General features: G+C 40.9%; 1 protein-coding gene and 1 non-coding gene across 7 annotated transcripts; one reads left to right on the top strand and one right to left on the bottom strand.

Annotated features, from left to right (window-relative positions):
- Positions 1-1,916: 1,916 nt before the first annotated feature.
- Positions 1,917-12,778, bottom strand: tp53inp2 (tumor protein p53 inducible nuclear protein 2). 6 transcript variants are annotated; one of them, XM_070545268.1, is made up of 6 exons: positions 12,676-12,778; positions 10,014-10,585; positions 7,943-7,999; positions 6,361-6,717; positions 5,250-5,817; positions 1,917-5,124 (listed from the first exon to the last, which is right to left on the bottom strand). In XM_070545268.1, exons 4-6 carry the CDS (start codon positions 6,482-6,484, stop codon positions 4,860-4,862), a joined length of 957 nt encoding a protein of 318 aa, XP_070401369.1. In that variant the 5' UTR covers positions 6,485-6,717; positions 7,943-7,999; positions 10,014-10,585; positions 12,676-12,778; the 3' UTR covers positions 1,917-4,859. The 6 variants fall into 6 exon arrangements, with proteins under 6 accessions (XP_070401369.1, XP_054601963.1, XP_054601962.1 ...); XM_054745988.2 differs by lacking the exon at positions 7,943-7,999 and having other exon boundaries at positions 5,250-5,406; positions 5,506-5,817; XM_054745987.2 differs by lacking the exon at positions 7,943-7,999 and adding an exon at positions 9,716-9,961 and having other exon boundaries at positions 10,061-10,585.
- Positions 12,779-13,842: 1,064 nt separating this feature from the next.
- Positions 13,843-13,914, top strand: trnaa-ugc (transfer RNA alanine (anticodon UGC)). The gene has a single exon. It is a non-coding gene; the product is annotated as a tRNA-Ala (tRNA).
- Positions 13,915-15,097: the final 1,183 nt, after the last annotated feature.

The raw sequence follows: 15,097 nt of genomic DNA, 5'->3' as shown, positions 1-15,097 counted from the left end.
AGATGTCCCCTTTCGAGGTCTGCTACGGCTACCAGCCCACAGTCTTTGCCCACCAAGAACCCGAAGTCGCGGTGCCGGCCGCTCAATCCCTGGTGCGGCGCTGCAAGAACGCATGGATCAAGGTGCGGGCCTCCATTACCCGGGCCAACGCCCGTTACTCACACCAACACCTCTGCAGGCACCGCCCGGGTCCCTCCTATGCTTCAGGGGACAAGGTCTGGGTGTCCACGGCAGGCCTCCGGGTCCATGCCAGTTCCAGGAAGCTCGCTCCCTGGTTCCTCGGGCCCTACCCCGTGCAGAAGGTCATCAACCCGGTCACGTACCGGCTGCGGCTGCCTACAAGCCTTCGCGTCCATCCCACCTTCCACACCTCCCGGCTCAAGCCTTACATGGAATCCTCCCTCCTGCCGCCTCAGGCTCCAGCGCCTCCGTCGGCCCGCTTCCTCGACGGTGAGCCCATCTACACCGTCCGGCGCATTCTGGACGCTCGCCGCCGGGGTCGGGGCTGGCAGTACCTCATAGATTGGGCGGACTACGGCCCCGAGGAACGCTCCTGGGAGCCGGCCCGCTCCATCGTGGACCCTGCCCTCATCTCTGACTTCTGGGCCCACCGATGTGGCCCGGGGACTTCTGGAGCCGTCCCTGGACTGGGGGGTCCTGTCAGAGTCCAAGCCCCCAGGCCGGGCTCTCCCAGATGACCGGCTTCCGTCTGGGACCACATTACCCAGCATGCCCCTCGCGGGGATTCCCTCCACGTTGCACCTGCGTCAATCCATGTCTATATATGGAAGACGCCACACCGGCTCTTCACTCAGTCATCGTTCCACTGTGATCCATGATCAGAGTATTCCGAAGCTAATACAGCTAAACCTCTACCTTTCCTCCTCAGACCTCATCCAACCGTCAGCCTTTCCAGCATCACTTTCAGCCAGCAGTCTGTAATAAAAGCTCGTACTCCCGAACCCAGTCTTCGAGTCTGACACCTCTGGTGCTGTGGTCCTCTGGAGATAATGAAGCTTGCCAATCAAAATTTTCAGTCGAATGAAGTAATAAGCTGCTGTGGTGATGTACGTTGTTTATTTTTTTAAGATAATGATGAACACAGCTGGTTGGGAGAAGGTGGGGAACGGGTGGAAGATTGGTTTAAGTGCTGGAGAGAGCAACAGCTGGTTCAGAAGAAAGGTCTGCAAGAGGGTAAAGCTTGTGAGAGGAAAAGAACATCTTTCAGCACCACAGAACGCCAGGACTGGGAGGAAGATGGACTGCATCTGACTAAGGCTGCTGATGTAAGGAAGGGAGTAAAGCTCGCTTATGCAGAAGTTCTTCAGTGGGACACAGTAGAGCTGAGTTCTTGTTGTTATTTCTAAGATCTCAGCTGACAGAGCTTTTCCAGCTTTTCCTCAGGTTTTGTGAATCTAGAGTTAAATTTCTGGAGCCTGGTGGTCTGGGCCTGGTGGCAGAGCCAGGTTACCTATAGCCAGTCTGCTAAGTGATGTTGCTCAGTTATTTCCTCTTTTCAGTAAGAAAAATGACACAACATTCAGGTCTTGACCTGAGGATTTATTTGCTGTTGGCATTGTTCAGTTTTTTTTCCCTTTTTTGCAGGAACTCGGGGGGGGGGGGGGGGGGGGGGGGTTGGGGGGGGGGGAATCGGGAAACTTATTGGTTGACGTTTGCATAGGTCTCACCTGTCAGTGGACAGCAGCCCACTTTGGAGATGAAAATCATCACATCACACAGAACCATGCAGAAATAGCAAAAGGCCCAATCACCATAAATATATCAGATACACAATTTTGTTTACGCTTATATAATTCCTTTTCATGAAGGAGCGTGAGGAGTGAACTAACTGAGGTGTAGGTGAAATGGTTTTAAGCCGCCATCATTCTAGAGCACAGCATGAAACACAAGAAACGTTCAGAATTCAATGCCTTTAGTTGAAATACTCTTCTAATATATATGTGGAAAAATACAAGCAGTTATATAGAATATTTATAATACATTTCTCTTTTATTTATGGAAACTATTTATCTCCTGCCTCATTTGGCCCTTGCCTTCATCCCCTCTGTCACACATGCCAGGTGACACCGTTCCAGACTGGGATGGCCTTCCCTCTGAAAACTGCACCTTTAAACGATAGTGGAAATGTTTTGAATTGGGTTTTTGTGGAATAGTTATGAACAAATAAAATCTAACCTGTTGCAGACAGCTCTTTGAGCAGCCAATTAGACAGACAAGCTAACAGCTAATCACACCAGGACCTATTCCAACGTGGGTTTATGCTCCAACCTCAAAAATTCAATAGTAGTCCAAAATCTTTTTTTTTTTTGAGTCAGTTGTTCATTACATTACTAACTGGGCAGAGAAAAAAATGAGATTCTGACTGTAAGCATTTCAGTTGAACAGGAAGTATTACGGACCATTAGCTCAGCAGCCAGATTTGCTGAAAACCTGATAACTTTAATATAAAAGTATGAAAAGTGTTCATATCGACCAATTACGAGATTAGAGTTGGCAACAGAACTGACTAGCCTTTAGCTATCAATCCAGTGGAACTAATCTTTGTCTCCTTAAAACTGATGCTGCTTAAAAAGCTATTCATAACAGGCAAGATGTTGATTCTTCATATCATTTTCATAAAAACACACTTCAAAAATATTAACTCCCTGTATTGATAATAAATAAAAACATTAAAATATTTGGCATTTGGATGGTGTAAATAAGTTTAAAAAAGGATTTAGACCGCAGTTTTGTCTGTGGTGACATATATTTTTCTTTTACACGCATTCACCTTTGACCTCTCATTATGACACCATACATGCTGTTTTTCCAAACACACAAACATTTTTCTCATCCTGAGGCACCTTCAATAGCAAGCATTGGAAGAGTTTAAATTCCTAAACAAATGCTTTCTGTGTGTGTGTGTGTGTGTGTGTGTGTGTGTGTCACCTCAGATACCCAGCACAAGATCATTCGACAGGATATATAATATTCATCTTCAAAACAAACAAAAACAGGATATTATTGGTGTTTTATCATAAATTAACACGCATTGAGTGCACATACTTTTTCCATTTAAAGTATTACTGTCAGACAGGAAAAAAGAGGAATAAAGGAGAAATTAATAATGTCAGACACTGTTATTGGGAATCCAGAGAGAGTTTTAAACGCACCATCTGTGACGTTAGATGCAGCCGGTGCTGGACCCTCTAGAGGGCAGTGTTTTCCTGTGGCACATCAACTCTGAGTCTGGTGCTGTTTTTATACTTATTATGAAACTGACTGGGGTAATGACACCACTTCCATGGTTGGAAAATGAGCACTGAGGTGAAGTTTTCATCAGTTCCACCAGACATAACGTTATGGACTCGAGTCCTGAGAGGCTTTGACATCTAACGGAGCATCATAAATCGGTTTCTTATATTTACAAGAGAAAATAAAAGACAAGCATTCATGTTTTTCTTTTTTTTCCCCCACTCCACATAGGAGTTCGTAGCATTTAACTCATCGGTACACCTTCCCACACACAGTCAGGATCAAAACAAAAATGGAGGGAAAAAAATCACAAAAAAGACAAAAAATGAAGAACTGCTTAAACTTTGACTCACAAAATATTCGACAGTGCAAACTGACATCCATGTCTCAGATCATTTTTACAAACATTAGTATACACTTGAGCACCATTGTTTACTATTGTTGTTGAATACATATCCGCTAGCTAGATCTCTAAAGTGGACATTATTAGATCTGGATGTGCTAATAATGACAAGGGCTGGATGTTTATTGGGTGAATGTTGGATTGAGTGTTGCACGCCCTTCAGCAGGAGGATGGAAGCAGTGATGGGTGAGATGTTTGCTCTGAGGCATTAAGAAGATAAGCACTTACTTTTCTCTAAATATTTGTCTTCTTTATTATTTTTTTCATTCTTGACGTTTATTTGGATAATGTAGGAACACAGCACCACACTGTGGCTAAAAATGAAAGTTGGAACTTATTTGTTTTTGTCTGTAAAAGCCAAATCTGTGCATTAGACAGGAACAGACAAAAACTATGCAAATAATTAAAATACATAAAATACCTCCCCCCAAAAAGCACCATTTTAAAATATAACAGAGGACAAAGTAATGGTAACAAAACAAAATAAAGAGCTGCCATCAATCTATCTCTTTAGCCCAACACCAGAACCTGCCATGCTGACTAACTCAAACGTTATGCTAAGCTTCCCCCTGACCATTTCTTATTCCTCCAACATTCAGAGCCACCTTGTCTTGTTTCCTTTACTCTTTACTCAATTTTGCACATACAATGTCCGTCTTCTACATGCTGTTACCCATCACAAAGACACAGATGAAAAATCTCAAAACACATCCTCTGTTGAAACAGGATGTTTCTTATTTCCTTTAACTATTCTCGTTGGTAAATCAAACATTAAAGCCTTAAAGACAATGAAATAGTTCATTATTATGGTGAATATGTTATAGAGCCTTTACTTGACGCATCTGGTTTGTCTTAAATTAACTCAGTATTATGAAGCATTACACCTTGAAAATGTGTGAAAATAAAATAACTTTTGTAGGTTTTCATGCATTATTATTATTATTATGATTATTATTATTTAACCTGACGGCTCTGGATATTTAATGCCTGCATTATTCTACTAAGACCTGGTTCACAACAGCAGAGGATCAAAAACTACCAAGCAGAGTCAGTTGGTGTTTAAACAGAAAGACTATGGAGCTCCAAAAACAACAGACTTGAACAGAACAAATAAAATATGCTATTAGTCAAGAAATGACATATTTTTTACTGCAGCATTAATGCCTCCAGAGTAAACAAAGCCCCCTGGTCAATTTGGAGCTTAGTGACAGAAGTTGCGCTTGCTGGGCTGGTGAAGAAAGGTGTTTCTGGCGTGAGCTGCATGGCGAGGGACCTGCTCCCTCGTGCGGTTTTGGCGCTGGATGTGGTTGCGGCTCAGGTGGCGCCGCTCCATACGAGCTTTGTAACGCTGGACCCTGGCCACTTGGGTGACCTTGGCCAGACTATCAGCCTGGGCAGCAGCTCCGCGGCTCACTCTGGTGGGCATAGTGCTGTGGGCCGCAGGGGTAGCAGGTGATTCAGGCCCTCTGCAAAAATAAATAAATAATTAAAAAATAAATAAACACACAAAATAAATAAACAGAGGGGAGATTCCTTTTATTTACACTGAAGAAGGGAGAAGTTAAGTGTAGCATCCATGAATGTTTCTCACCTCACACTGCTAGCCAGGCTGAGAAGACTTTCTTCCCCCACCACGGACAGATTGCTGTTGGAGATGATGGACAGATTGTTTGGGGAGACGTACACGGACATGCTGGGGTGCTCTATGAGCAGGTCTTCCATGGGGCTGGCCTCTGCTGTGGCTCCCTCTGCAGTAAAACAGGGGGGAGGGGTGACAAACCAGCTCTCATCCATGCAGCCCCTTTCCGACCCTGCCCTACTTGTTTCCCCACTGCCCCCGCACTCACTCCCAGACCCAGGGGACATCGATGGGGTGGAGGAGGGTTTGGATAGTCTGGCCCGTCTCAGTTGGCTCACGGGTGTTGTGGCACCTATCGGGCTAGTGTCTGGACCAGACAGGGGGTCTGATGATGCTACCGCACCTCGTGTACGACCTTTATGTGTTCTACGACGCTTGAGAGGTGGGTGGGGAATATGGTCTAGGCACTCAGTCCTGGTTTGTGACCTTTGGTGATCTGGTGAGTTACTGTTGGGAAATGATTGTGCAATCTTTTGAGCTCCCGTCTCATCCTCTGCCTGCATCATGCATTCAGGTTCTCCTGAACACACAGCATGGATGAGATGATGGGTGTTGAGGGGAAGGGAGGGGTGTTGCAAAGCCATTTAGCAAATTTGGCCGATTTTTCAAAAAAAATAAACCCATGCAGGATGAGAAGGGTCATTTTTGTTTTGAAGGGGTCACATACGCACGCGCACACATACCAGTGTTGGGGGAATAAGAGGGGAAATTTAAATAATTGGAAAGGGGGGAAGGGGAGGGGGAAGGGGACACAAAACATAAAGGAGTCACATTGTTAGTTGTGTTGACCCTCTAAGATTGTGTTTATGTCAGTGACATCATGTTCGTCCTGCTGAGAAGAACTTTTATCTTTCCTGTTCGGATCCAGAACACCTAAACATCTTTTATACACCCAGTAATCATCTTTGTCATCATGCACTTGTGCCACGCCCAGACTGATCCCCCCGTTCCAACACCCCCACCCCATTCATACCTACATCTAAACTATACCAATGCAAGACAGAATAAAGGTACTGCTTGAGTTATGATGACACACCAACCCCTGCAGTCCTATCAGACTCACCAGTCAGGTTGACGAGCATCCATCCCTCCTCGTCTGCCTCCGTCACACATGGATTGGGTCCCTTCAGCTCTGCTGCCACCTCCTCTACCTCCCCAAACAGCAGGTTGCTAAGACGCTGAAACATTGCTTCCTGTATTGTCAAGTTTTGATGACTGGTGTGGTCAGTTGTCTATGAAGAAAAAGCTATAGCTGCCCCCTTTTTTGTCTCTTTATTTATATGTAATAGTTTAATGCTGTTCTTTGCCTGATTTCCTTGTTTCCACTCAAAGCCCTGTGCTTGATCTTGGATTTTACAAACAGGACCAAGCAGGCTTCTGTAGTGCAAATGTAAGGTTTCACTTGGTTTGGAACAAAGGCCTGAAAGAGAGAGAGGGAGAGAGAGAGAGAGAGAGAGAGAGAGAGAGTGAGAGAGAGAGAGAGAGAGAGAGAGAGAGAGAGAGTGGATAATTAGTTGCTATAAAATGATCTATCGTGTTGACATTTACAGTATAAACACAAAAAATTACACTAAAGGTCAAACATTATTTGAGGAAATACATTTTATGTCAGTTTAAAACAAACATGACGTCAAATTTTGAATTAACGTTGTTTAAGTTAAATCAGTTTTTAGAAAGAAAGAAAGAAAGAAAGAAAGAAAGAAAGAAAGAAAGAAAGAAAGAAAACAATCTTTTTTATAGTGCTTCTCAAGATAAAAATCATGAGGTGCTTCACAAAAAAATTAAAGTATAAAATATTTAAAAATATGTTTAAAATGAGAGAAAACAATCAAATTTGTGATAAAAATAATAATTTAAGGAAGGGAAAGAGAAAATGAATAGGAAAGAGGGAAACCAGTAGATCCCGGGAAAGCGGAATAAGTAGAAAGAGCAGAATAAGGAGAGCGTGGTGACGAAGGTCACGCAAAAGCCAGCATGAACAATTGAGTTTCAGCTGCTTTTTAAAGCCAGGGCGAGTGCAAGTTATGGCTGCCATCTTGAATTTTTTCATAGTTTCATAACAAGTGGTTCATGAGACATTTAAGTAAAAGTCAGACTCCAATAATGAAGGCAGGCAGGATCACTAATCCTAATAGGTTATGAGGTAAACTGCAGGAGTAAATGATTACAGTGAGAGTTCCTATTGACTTGTTCAGATTAGACACAGTGTTGATGAAATAACACTTTGCTTTGTTCAATTAAAGAATATTTCACTTTTCTTTAATTATATAAAACTAATCTAATTAAATTAAATTAAAAAACAAACAGCCTACATACTAAACTAAATACTGACAGGCTTATTAATGGTGTCTTTTCAGTCTGTTTACTTCATGATAAGCTGCACTGTGACATGCATTAGCAGATTAACATTGGGTCACGTTTGCTAACACCATGAAAGAAAAGTAATTTATGGAGGAAGAAATGAATCAGCATCAAGTAACTTGTACAACAACAGGCCTCCCTTCCCCCCATTAGATTCAGATAACCAGTCAGCTCTCTCTCAGGACAGATGGACAAGCCACAGAAGAGCAAGAGGAGGAGGGGGTGAAAGAAGGTCAAAGAGACAAATTCCTCCAACAACAAGCAAAGTGCAAATGTTAAGTTACCAAGAAAACCAGATCCACAGTGACAGCAGCTGCAGAGGCAGAGAACAAGTGCCTGACCTAAAAATGAACACGATGAGGTAATGAACACTGGAACAGTCATAGTTCACCTGGAGAACAACGTTGTGTTCAAAGGCCAGGTTTCATGTACTTTAACTGTCACAGTGTAAATAATGCTCCCATATACCTCTTTAAAGAGCTGACTCGCTTTTAATTCTCAGATTAAATTGATTTATTTTAGTTTTTGTTTGAGTTTTAATCCTGCAAAAGTTTCCATTTGAAATACCAATCGACCTCACCATAGCCTAATTCCCTTTTAATGTCTGAAAAATCAAAAATGACAGATATGAGTAATAATTCATGTGCTTGGAGGGGGTGAGCTGAGTGTGAAGCGCAGTTATACATTAACCAACACTTTACTGCAAATGATCACTTCATGTTAAATAGGGAAAACCTTAACAAATAAAAATAATTTTGGTTATTAGTAATCAACTAAATACTTCTTTTCAGGAATCTGCTGGATGAGGTGTTAAATGATGATTTTCACTGAATTGCACTCTCGAAGCAATCAAAACGGAGACAATGAGACTTGTTTAAATTTAACTTTACATTCTTCTCCTTGAGACATCTGGACTGTTTCACACATGCCTGATTAAATCTGTTAATCAGCTTGGAGATATAAGTTAGCTCAGAGGGCATCTTCTGGTGTAAATAAAACTATTGAAACACACATAAATAAAAAGATTTACTAGGCAGATTTTTTTATACATTCATAATTTGATTATGTAAAATTTAAATTAGAGTCCATTAGTTAATGCTGGGTCTACTTCAAAAGAGAAAGCTGAGATATTATGGTTAGATTTCACTGTAAAAGCATGATAGTGAGTTGATGATAATCAGATAACTTGCATGGACTTCTGAAATTCCTTTACTGCACAGCCCTTAATCTCCAACAGGCTGTGACTGTGTGAGAGCCTTTTTAAATGTACTCTGTCAATGATTAGATCAGCCATGTTAAAACTACTTAATATTTGAGTTAATGCAGGGAAATATAAGGAGACAGTATAAAAATGTCCCTTTGTGAGAGTTCTTCCTTCTAGCAGAGGAGTGGGAGGAGCCGAAGGAGGGGCGTGGGCGGGGCCTGGCAAAAAAAAAAAAAAAAAAACAAGAAGCCTGTGACGTCCCTTCACGTCACGTCACGAACGCCGAAAGAGAGGCTTCATCTTATTTTTTCCTCTCCGAACAGAAGAAAACGTTTTAAAGTCTTGACAGCAAGCACAATATTCGAATTTAAGACCTACACAGCTTTTTCTTCGACAATCTGCCTTTTAGGGTCTGCTTGTCCAGAACCCACTGCTGTCGAGCGTCCTTTAGGAAAAACAGACCGAGGATTTTCTTTTATTTAATTATTTTTTTGAATGCGCTTGTAAATAAAAGCAACCCGTCGAACTCGACTTCCTAATAGAGGAGAGGACTGCAGGTTATCCAGGTTTAACATGAATTATCCGTGTAAGCTCCAGCTGAAGGGTCAAAGCAATGACAGCTGTGGCTCAGTCTCTGCACAAATAAAATAAGCAACTGGATCGGCTTTTGGTAACACAACGACTCGCGGATGACACTGAATTATACATTTTTGTCTCTTTAAAAAAATAAATTATGAAACACCCGGCCTGCGTGAAGCACCGACACAAACAGCATTTGGTGCATTTAGCAGAACAGGCTGCTACTGATGCACCACAGTTAATATATCTGGTGTCATTTTTTATTTATACTGACATGGAATTGAAGCCTTTTGAGTTCGATGCTGCTTGCACATATACCCATGTCCTAATAATAGAACATCACTGGTTATAACACAGACGCCTATAATATGGGTCACCGGCAGACAAAGCAGTCTAATTCCTCCAGAACTTCATGTTCTCCGGTTTCCCGACTGCAGACAGGCTGACTGGTGGCTTTCAGAAGGATAGATCCTCCATAAGAAATCGCTGGCAAAAATGTACTTGATGTACTTTGATTCCTCTGTGGAGCAGACACAAAGACATCAGCTTAGGTTAAAGGAAGCAGGACTTACCAGCCTTTGAAGTGTATTATTCAAGTTGTAAACGAGATCTCACACACAGTAGAAACGACAACTCTTAAAGCATAGCTTTAGGTAGCCTTTAGGTGAGGTAGCTAAAACACTATTATAAAAAAAAATAAAAGGCGTTCTTCTTAGAAGAAGGGCTTCGTGTAATAAAAAATTACACCGATGTTCTCAGATCATAACATCTGCAGCTTTTCCTACTTCCTTTCCTGCTTTTCTTTCTTCCGCTGCAGAATTTCCTCTGTTTATTGCTGCCTCCAGCTGATCCGCAGATCAGAATGTAGAACGTACAAAACAGCTGATTGTGAGATCACAGACCTTTCTGTGGCACGCCCATTACCCCGCCCACTCCAAAGCAGGCGGCCAATCAGAATATTACACCCGCAGCACCGCTGAATCCTCTTGGTAACAGGGTGTGAGGAGGCTGGGAGGGCTGTCTTGTCAACCTGGACCCAGAGGAAGGCAGAGGCTGATCCCGGATCTGCTGCCGTTCTCCAGCAGCATGTTGTCAGAAAGCTGCGAGGGGGGATGGTAAACTGACCCATTGTCAGCTAACAGAGCTGCATCCAGAACAAGAAGTGAATGAAGATCTGTTGACAGCAGAAGCATTAAACCACCCACTTGGTGTTTCATAAATTATATAAAAGTTCTGGACAAATATAGCTTTTATTTAAATAAATATGTAATTTCCTCTTCAATCTCTTAGACATTAACACTCTGGAGGCAGGCATTGCAGATTTGCAACGTTAAAACCTACCTACCTTGTTACTCCACATACGTATTTCATGAGCATTTTTTAACTCAGAAGTACCCCTGAAGGACTTATAGTTGTTCGTCCGTTTATCAAATTTTAATTTTGAGCCTGAGAGGGTTAAATCGTATTTATGAGACTGACAATTCCCTTAAACAAATATAGGGCTCAATTATTCAAACTAATAAACAAAAACAGGAAGCTTACAAGTCTTCCTGGTTCAGTGATGCTGGGGCTGTTGCTTTAAATTTGATATGTAAGTAGACCATGTCTCCCTCCCTCTTTATTCTTTTCACCCTGTCTGAATGAGAAGGACATAAATGTGGATTTCCTTTCATATCAGCAGTCATAAGGGCTTTTTTTTATGAATGCAGCCTTGGGACCACCAATGAGCTGTCTTGCTGTGTAGAAAAATCCCTGGTGGTCCTTTTTTCTCCTCTGTAGTGTTATGTTTGTGATTACGTCTCAACGAGTTTATAGTGAGTTGTGGAAGAGTTTAGCTCTCCCATCTGAAGCCCTGCAGGAATCAGGATATCTCATTTTATTTGAAGTTCACCACTGGGTTTATACGTATATGATGTATACAAACAGGGTTTAGTATTTCCTGATACAAATAAAAAATACCTTATTTGTGTTTTAAGTGGTCTACTAATCAAGTTTCCTGGTGTTCTTTCAAAGACTTTTTTATTCAAGTCCTTGTAATTGACATTCCTCACATAAATAAATTAATGTTTTCTAAACATCAGAACGGTGTCATCAATCATTCAAGCGTAAAGCATTTAAAATGGACAGTTGAATCAGTATCGTGACAGGCAACGTAACTCAAAGGTGCTCTGTCATGTTTTCTATAGGCAGCAAAAAAGAGAGCCAAAGCTAGAAGGGATTGAGTTTTTAACCACAGCAGACTGATGAACGGAACAATTATGCATCTGGAAGAAATGTACTAGTTTAATCCTGTTTGTCAGCTCAAGAGTAGAAAAGACTTGAAACAAATGAAAATAAGTTAACCTTGCCTATCCAGATCCATGTTCTGTGTCATTTAGATTTCAAAGTATTTTATTTTTCTGGTTTTGCAGAATTGTACACATGATTTCCTCTCGGTTTTAGATCAAGCTAATAATAAACCATTGTATGGTTTCTGCAAACACAAACACCTTCATCCTGACCTGCTACGATAATGGCCGTCATATCTGAGGGACTCTGAACACATTTAACTAGAACAGTTTGTGAATCTGTGTTTGTGTTCTTTAGCTGCAGGAGAAGTCACAGACCTGGTAGCACTCATTGTGTCATGTCCTTATTGTACATCTAGTCGTAATAAACTTAAATCAGTTGCAAAAATGAGTACATCACTTTTTTTTCTCAAATAAGTGGAACTTGAACCAACTGAACAAGGAAGCCGAGAGCAGAGGTTATGCTTTTCCGTTGTCTGACTCCTCTTTTTTTCCCCGTAATCCGTCCTGGAGCTGTCATGGATGTTGCATGACTTCACAAGATTCCCACAGCTTTCTAAACTGGTTTGATAACTGGGTGAAAGGTTAAAGCATGACTTCTCTCTTTTTGTTTATCAGTGATCATAGATGTGACACACAACTCCTGATCAGCCAGTTCTCACTCTAGCAAACCAAGCTTAAGTTCAAGTCAGACACATATCATGTTGATGTCTAAAACAGACAGTGCTTCATACGGCAGCTTCGTAGGGTTACTCGGTGAACAATCAAATCTTAATTTATTGTTGTGTTTGTGAAGAATAAAAGTCGTCTTCTGTTTGGATATATTGAAATTGATCACCTAATAGCAGCGAGCAGATATTCTTTTGTTGCCATACAGTGAGAAAAATCAAAATAATTAAGTGAAATCACAATATTTATCATGCATTTCCAATAGGATGTAGTTCACCTCTCTTTTATGTGTTCTGTTGGTTATATTTTGGTGGCCCGCTCTTCTCCAAGGCTTCTCTGCTGGCCGATGATAAGGCAGGAGCCCGTGAAGATAGGAGGTTGCATCACCACAACCCCACACAACTAGCTGGAAATTAAATATATTTCAAAGGGAGGTGGATGCTAATTAGTTTCATGTTACATAAAAAAAACATGGCTGCTTCCTTCCTAAGTCATTTTTTCTGTATCTTGTATCTTTCAGTGACCCACAGCACACAGGCAGAGGGAAGGAATGAAAAATTAATTCAAACCCATATTCAGCAATATTAGAATCTTCAAACCGAAGTGAGACGGTCCACTGCAACGTCTGGAGGCCTGTGGCCCTGGATAAAAATGTCCTTTTTGTGTCTCATGTTGCATTCAGCTTGTCTCTACTTGCAGCGCTCTACAGTCTCCAGATAATCCCTGTCACATAAAACCTGTCTGCTTTTTCTTACTCAGCACAGACAGATGGCATTATGGCGCTTTTGTCTCCATTCTGGATTTATTCAACCAGAGGACAACTGACGACTCGTTGTCCTGCTCTGAGAGGCGTCTCCAGAACCAGACCCAGAGAAGTCTTACCTACTTCCTGTAGATCTGTCCCTACAAGGCCAGAGCACACTGGGTCTGGAGCTGTGTCCTTGGCAGGGTGCACACTGATAAACACCAAGAAGAACATGCTGTACTCATCAGAGGGGTATACCCTCTGGAGGGTATCACAAAACCTAAACAGGAGGGATTTTTGAGTTCCCTAAAATCTAAAAGATACCAGATTAGAAAAAGCATTTATACCTGCCAGTATTTTACTGCACATAAGTTTATAATTTGATTTTCAAACTGGCCTGGGAAGAACAGGATTCCTTAGGTGAAACTCTTTGATATGCTGACTAAAATCGCATAAAAGAATAAATCTGAGGGAAATATTAAACCAAAGCAACAAATTTCTACTTGGATCAATTAAAATATTCTCCTAAAATAATCTTCTAAAAACTAAGAAATGTGCTGAATATGGAGTTGGTTCTAGAATCAGTGACTGTAGAAGAAGAATCTAAAATTCATGTAAAAATCATATCTTGAAGTAACGTGACCACCTCCAGAGTTGAGCAAGATAGTTTTAAAAACTTGCGCCCAGCTCCCAACAAGAGGGGATGTAGCTCAGTGGTAGAGCGCATGCTTTGCATGTATGAGGCCCCGGGTTCAATCCCCGGCATCTCCAGTATTTTTTATTTTCCCACATTTCTCCTATATGATCGACACTTGCTATGTTGAACCCACTTGTTTGTCTCAAGAATATAAATAAACCATTCAAGATAATTTTTTTAAATTAATTTCACAATTTATTTAATGTCATGATCAGATGCTTCTTTCTCGTTTAGATGCAAATCTGTAAATAACCAAGGATCAATAGTGATATTTAAATTGTCTTTTAAAGTATTATACTTTACTACCTTTTCAACTTTCATATAATTATTAGATTTAACAAACGAGTTTTAAAATTTGAACGAGAAAATAGGATTGGTTATTATTTGCCGCCCTCTTGTGGTTAATTTAAGCAATGCTGATTTGATCACTTATTAGTTGAGTATAGCCCCTGACAGCAGTACGCAGATCGGGCGGGGCGCAACGTGGGCCGCGCGGGCGCCATGTTGAAAATACCCATGTTGAGGCCGGCCGCCTTTTTAGATAGGTCTCCTTCGTCCCAGTGTAGTCATTTAAATTTCTACAGAGGAACGTGCAAACAAACAAACAAACAAACAAACAAAACAAAAAAACACATTTTATTAAGCTTTGTCACAAAATCAGATATAGTATGGCATGATAATTAAAAAATAAATATAATTAAACTAAATAAAATTAAATATAAAAATCTATCGGTTAGAATTTAAGTTAGGCACAATATGGGCAGAGTTAAACGTTTGACCCTGCTCACTGAAACCATAGCTGAAACCACTGAGGAGAGTGTGTGTGTGACTGTGACCGAGAGAGAAGTAACACGCAGAAAGGAGGTAGGTAGGCATGGATTTTCATTCAGTTTTAACGATACTAAGCATTAATGTTGTGGCGAAAATGTTATTAACCTGGACTTAAAAAGTCTTTTTCTGAGTTTTAGTAATGTAATGGTATTAACTTGACTTAAAAATTATTTTTCTCAGTTGTACATTATTAAGATAGACTTTAAAAGTCTTATTCTGAGTCCTAGATTAATATAATATTTGGCACTGTTGATAAGAAATATAGCTTTGGGGAAAAATGTTATGTGATCACTTTTGGGGGGAAATAATATACTTTAAGTGGGGAAAATATGATAGATTTTTATTGTTGTTACATGCTCAATATAAAATAAAGTAAGAATAAAGTAAAACCAAATTAACTAGTTAGCAACTAATTAGGTAATTTTG

This window comes from Nothobranchius furzeri, chromosome 15, assembly GCF_043380555.1.
Source record: "Nothobranchius furzeri strain GRZ-AD chromosome 15, NfurGRZ-RIMD1, whole genome shotgun sequence".
Lineage (NCBI taxonomy): Eukaryota > Metazoa > Chordata > Actinopteri > Cyprinodontiformes > Nothobranchiidae > Nothobranchius > Nothobranchius furzeri.
The sequence above is the reverse complement of the archived record's forward strand: the minus strand, read 5'-3'. Positions and strand labels throughout refer to the sequence as shown.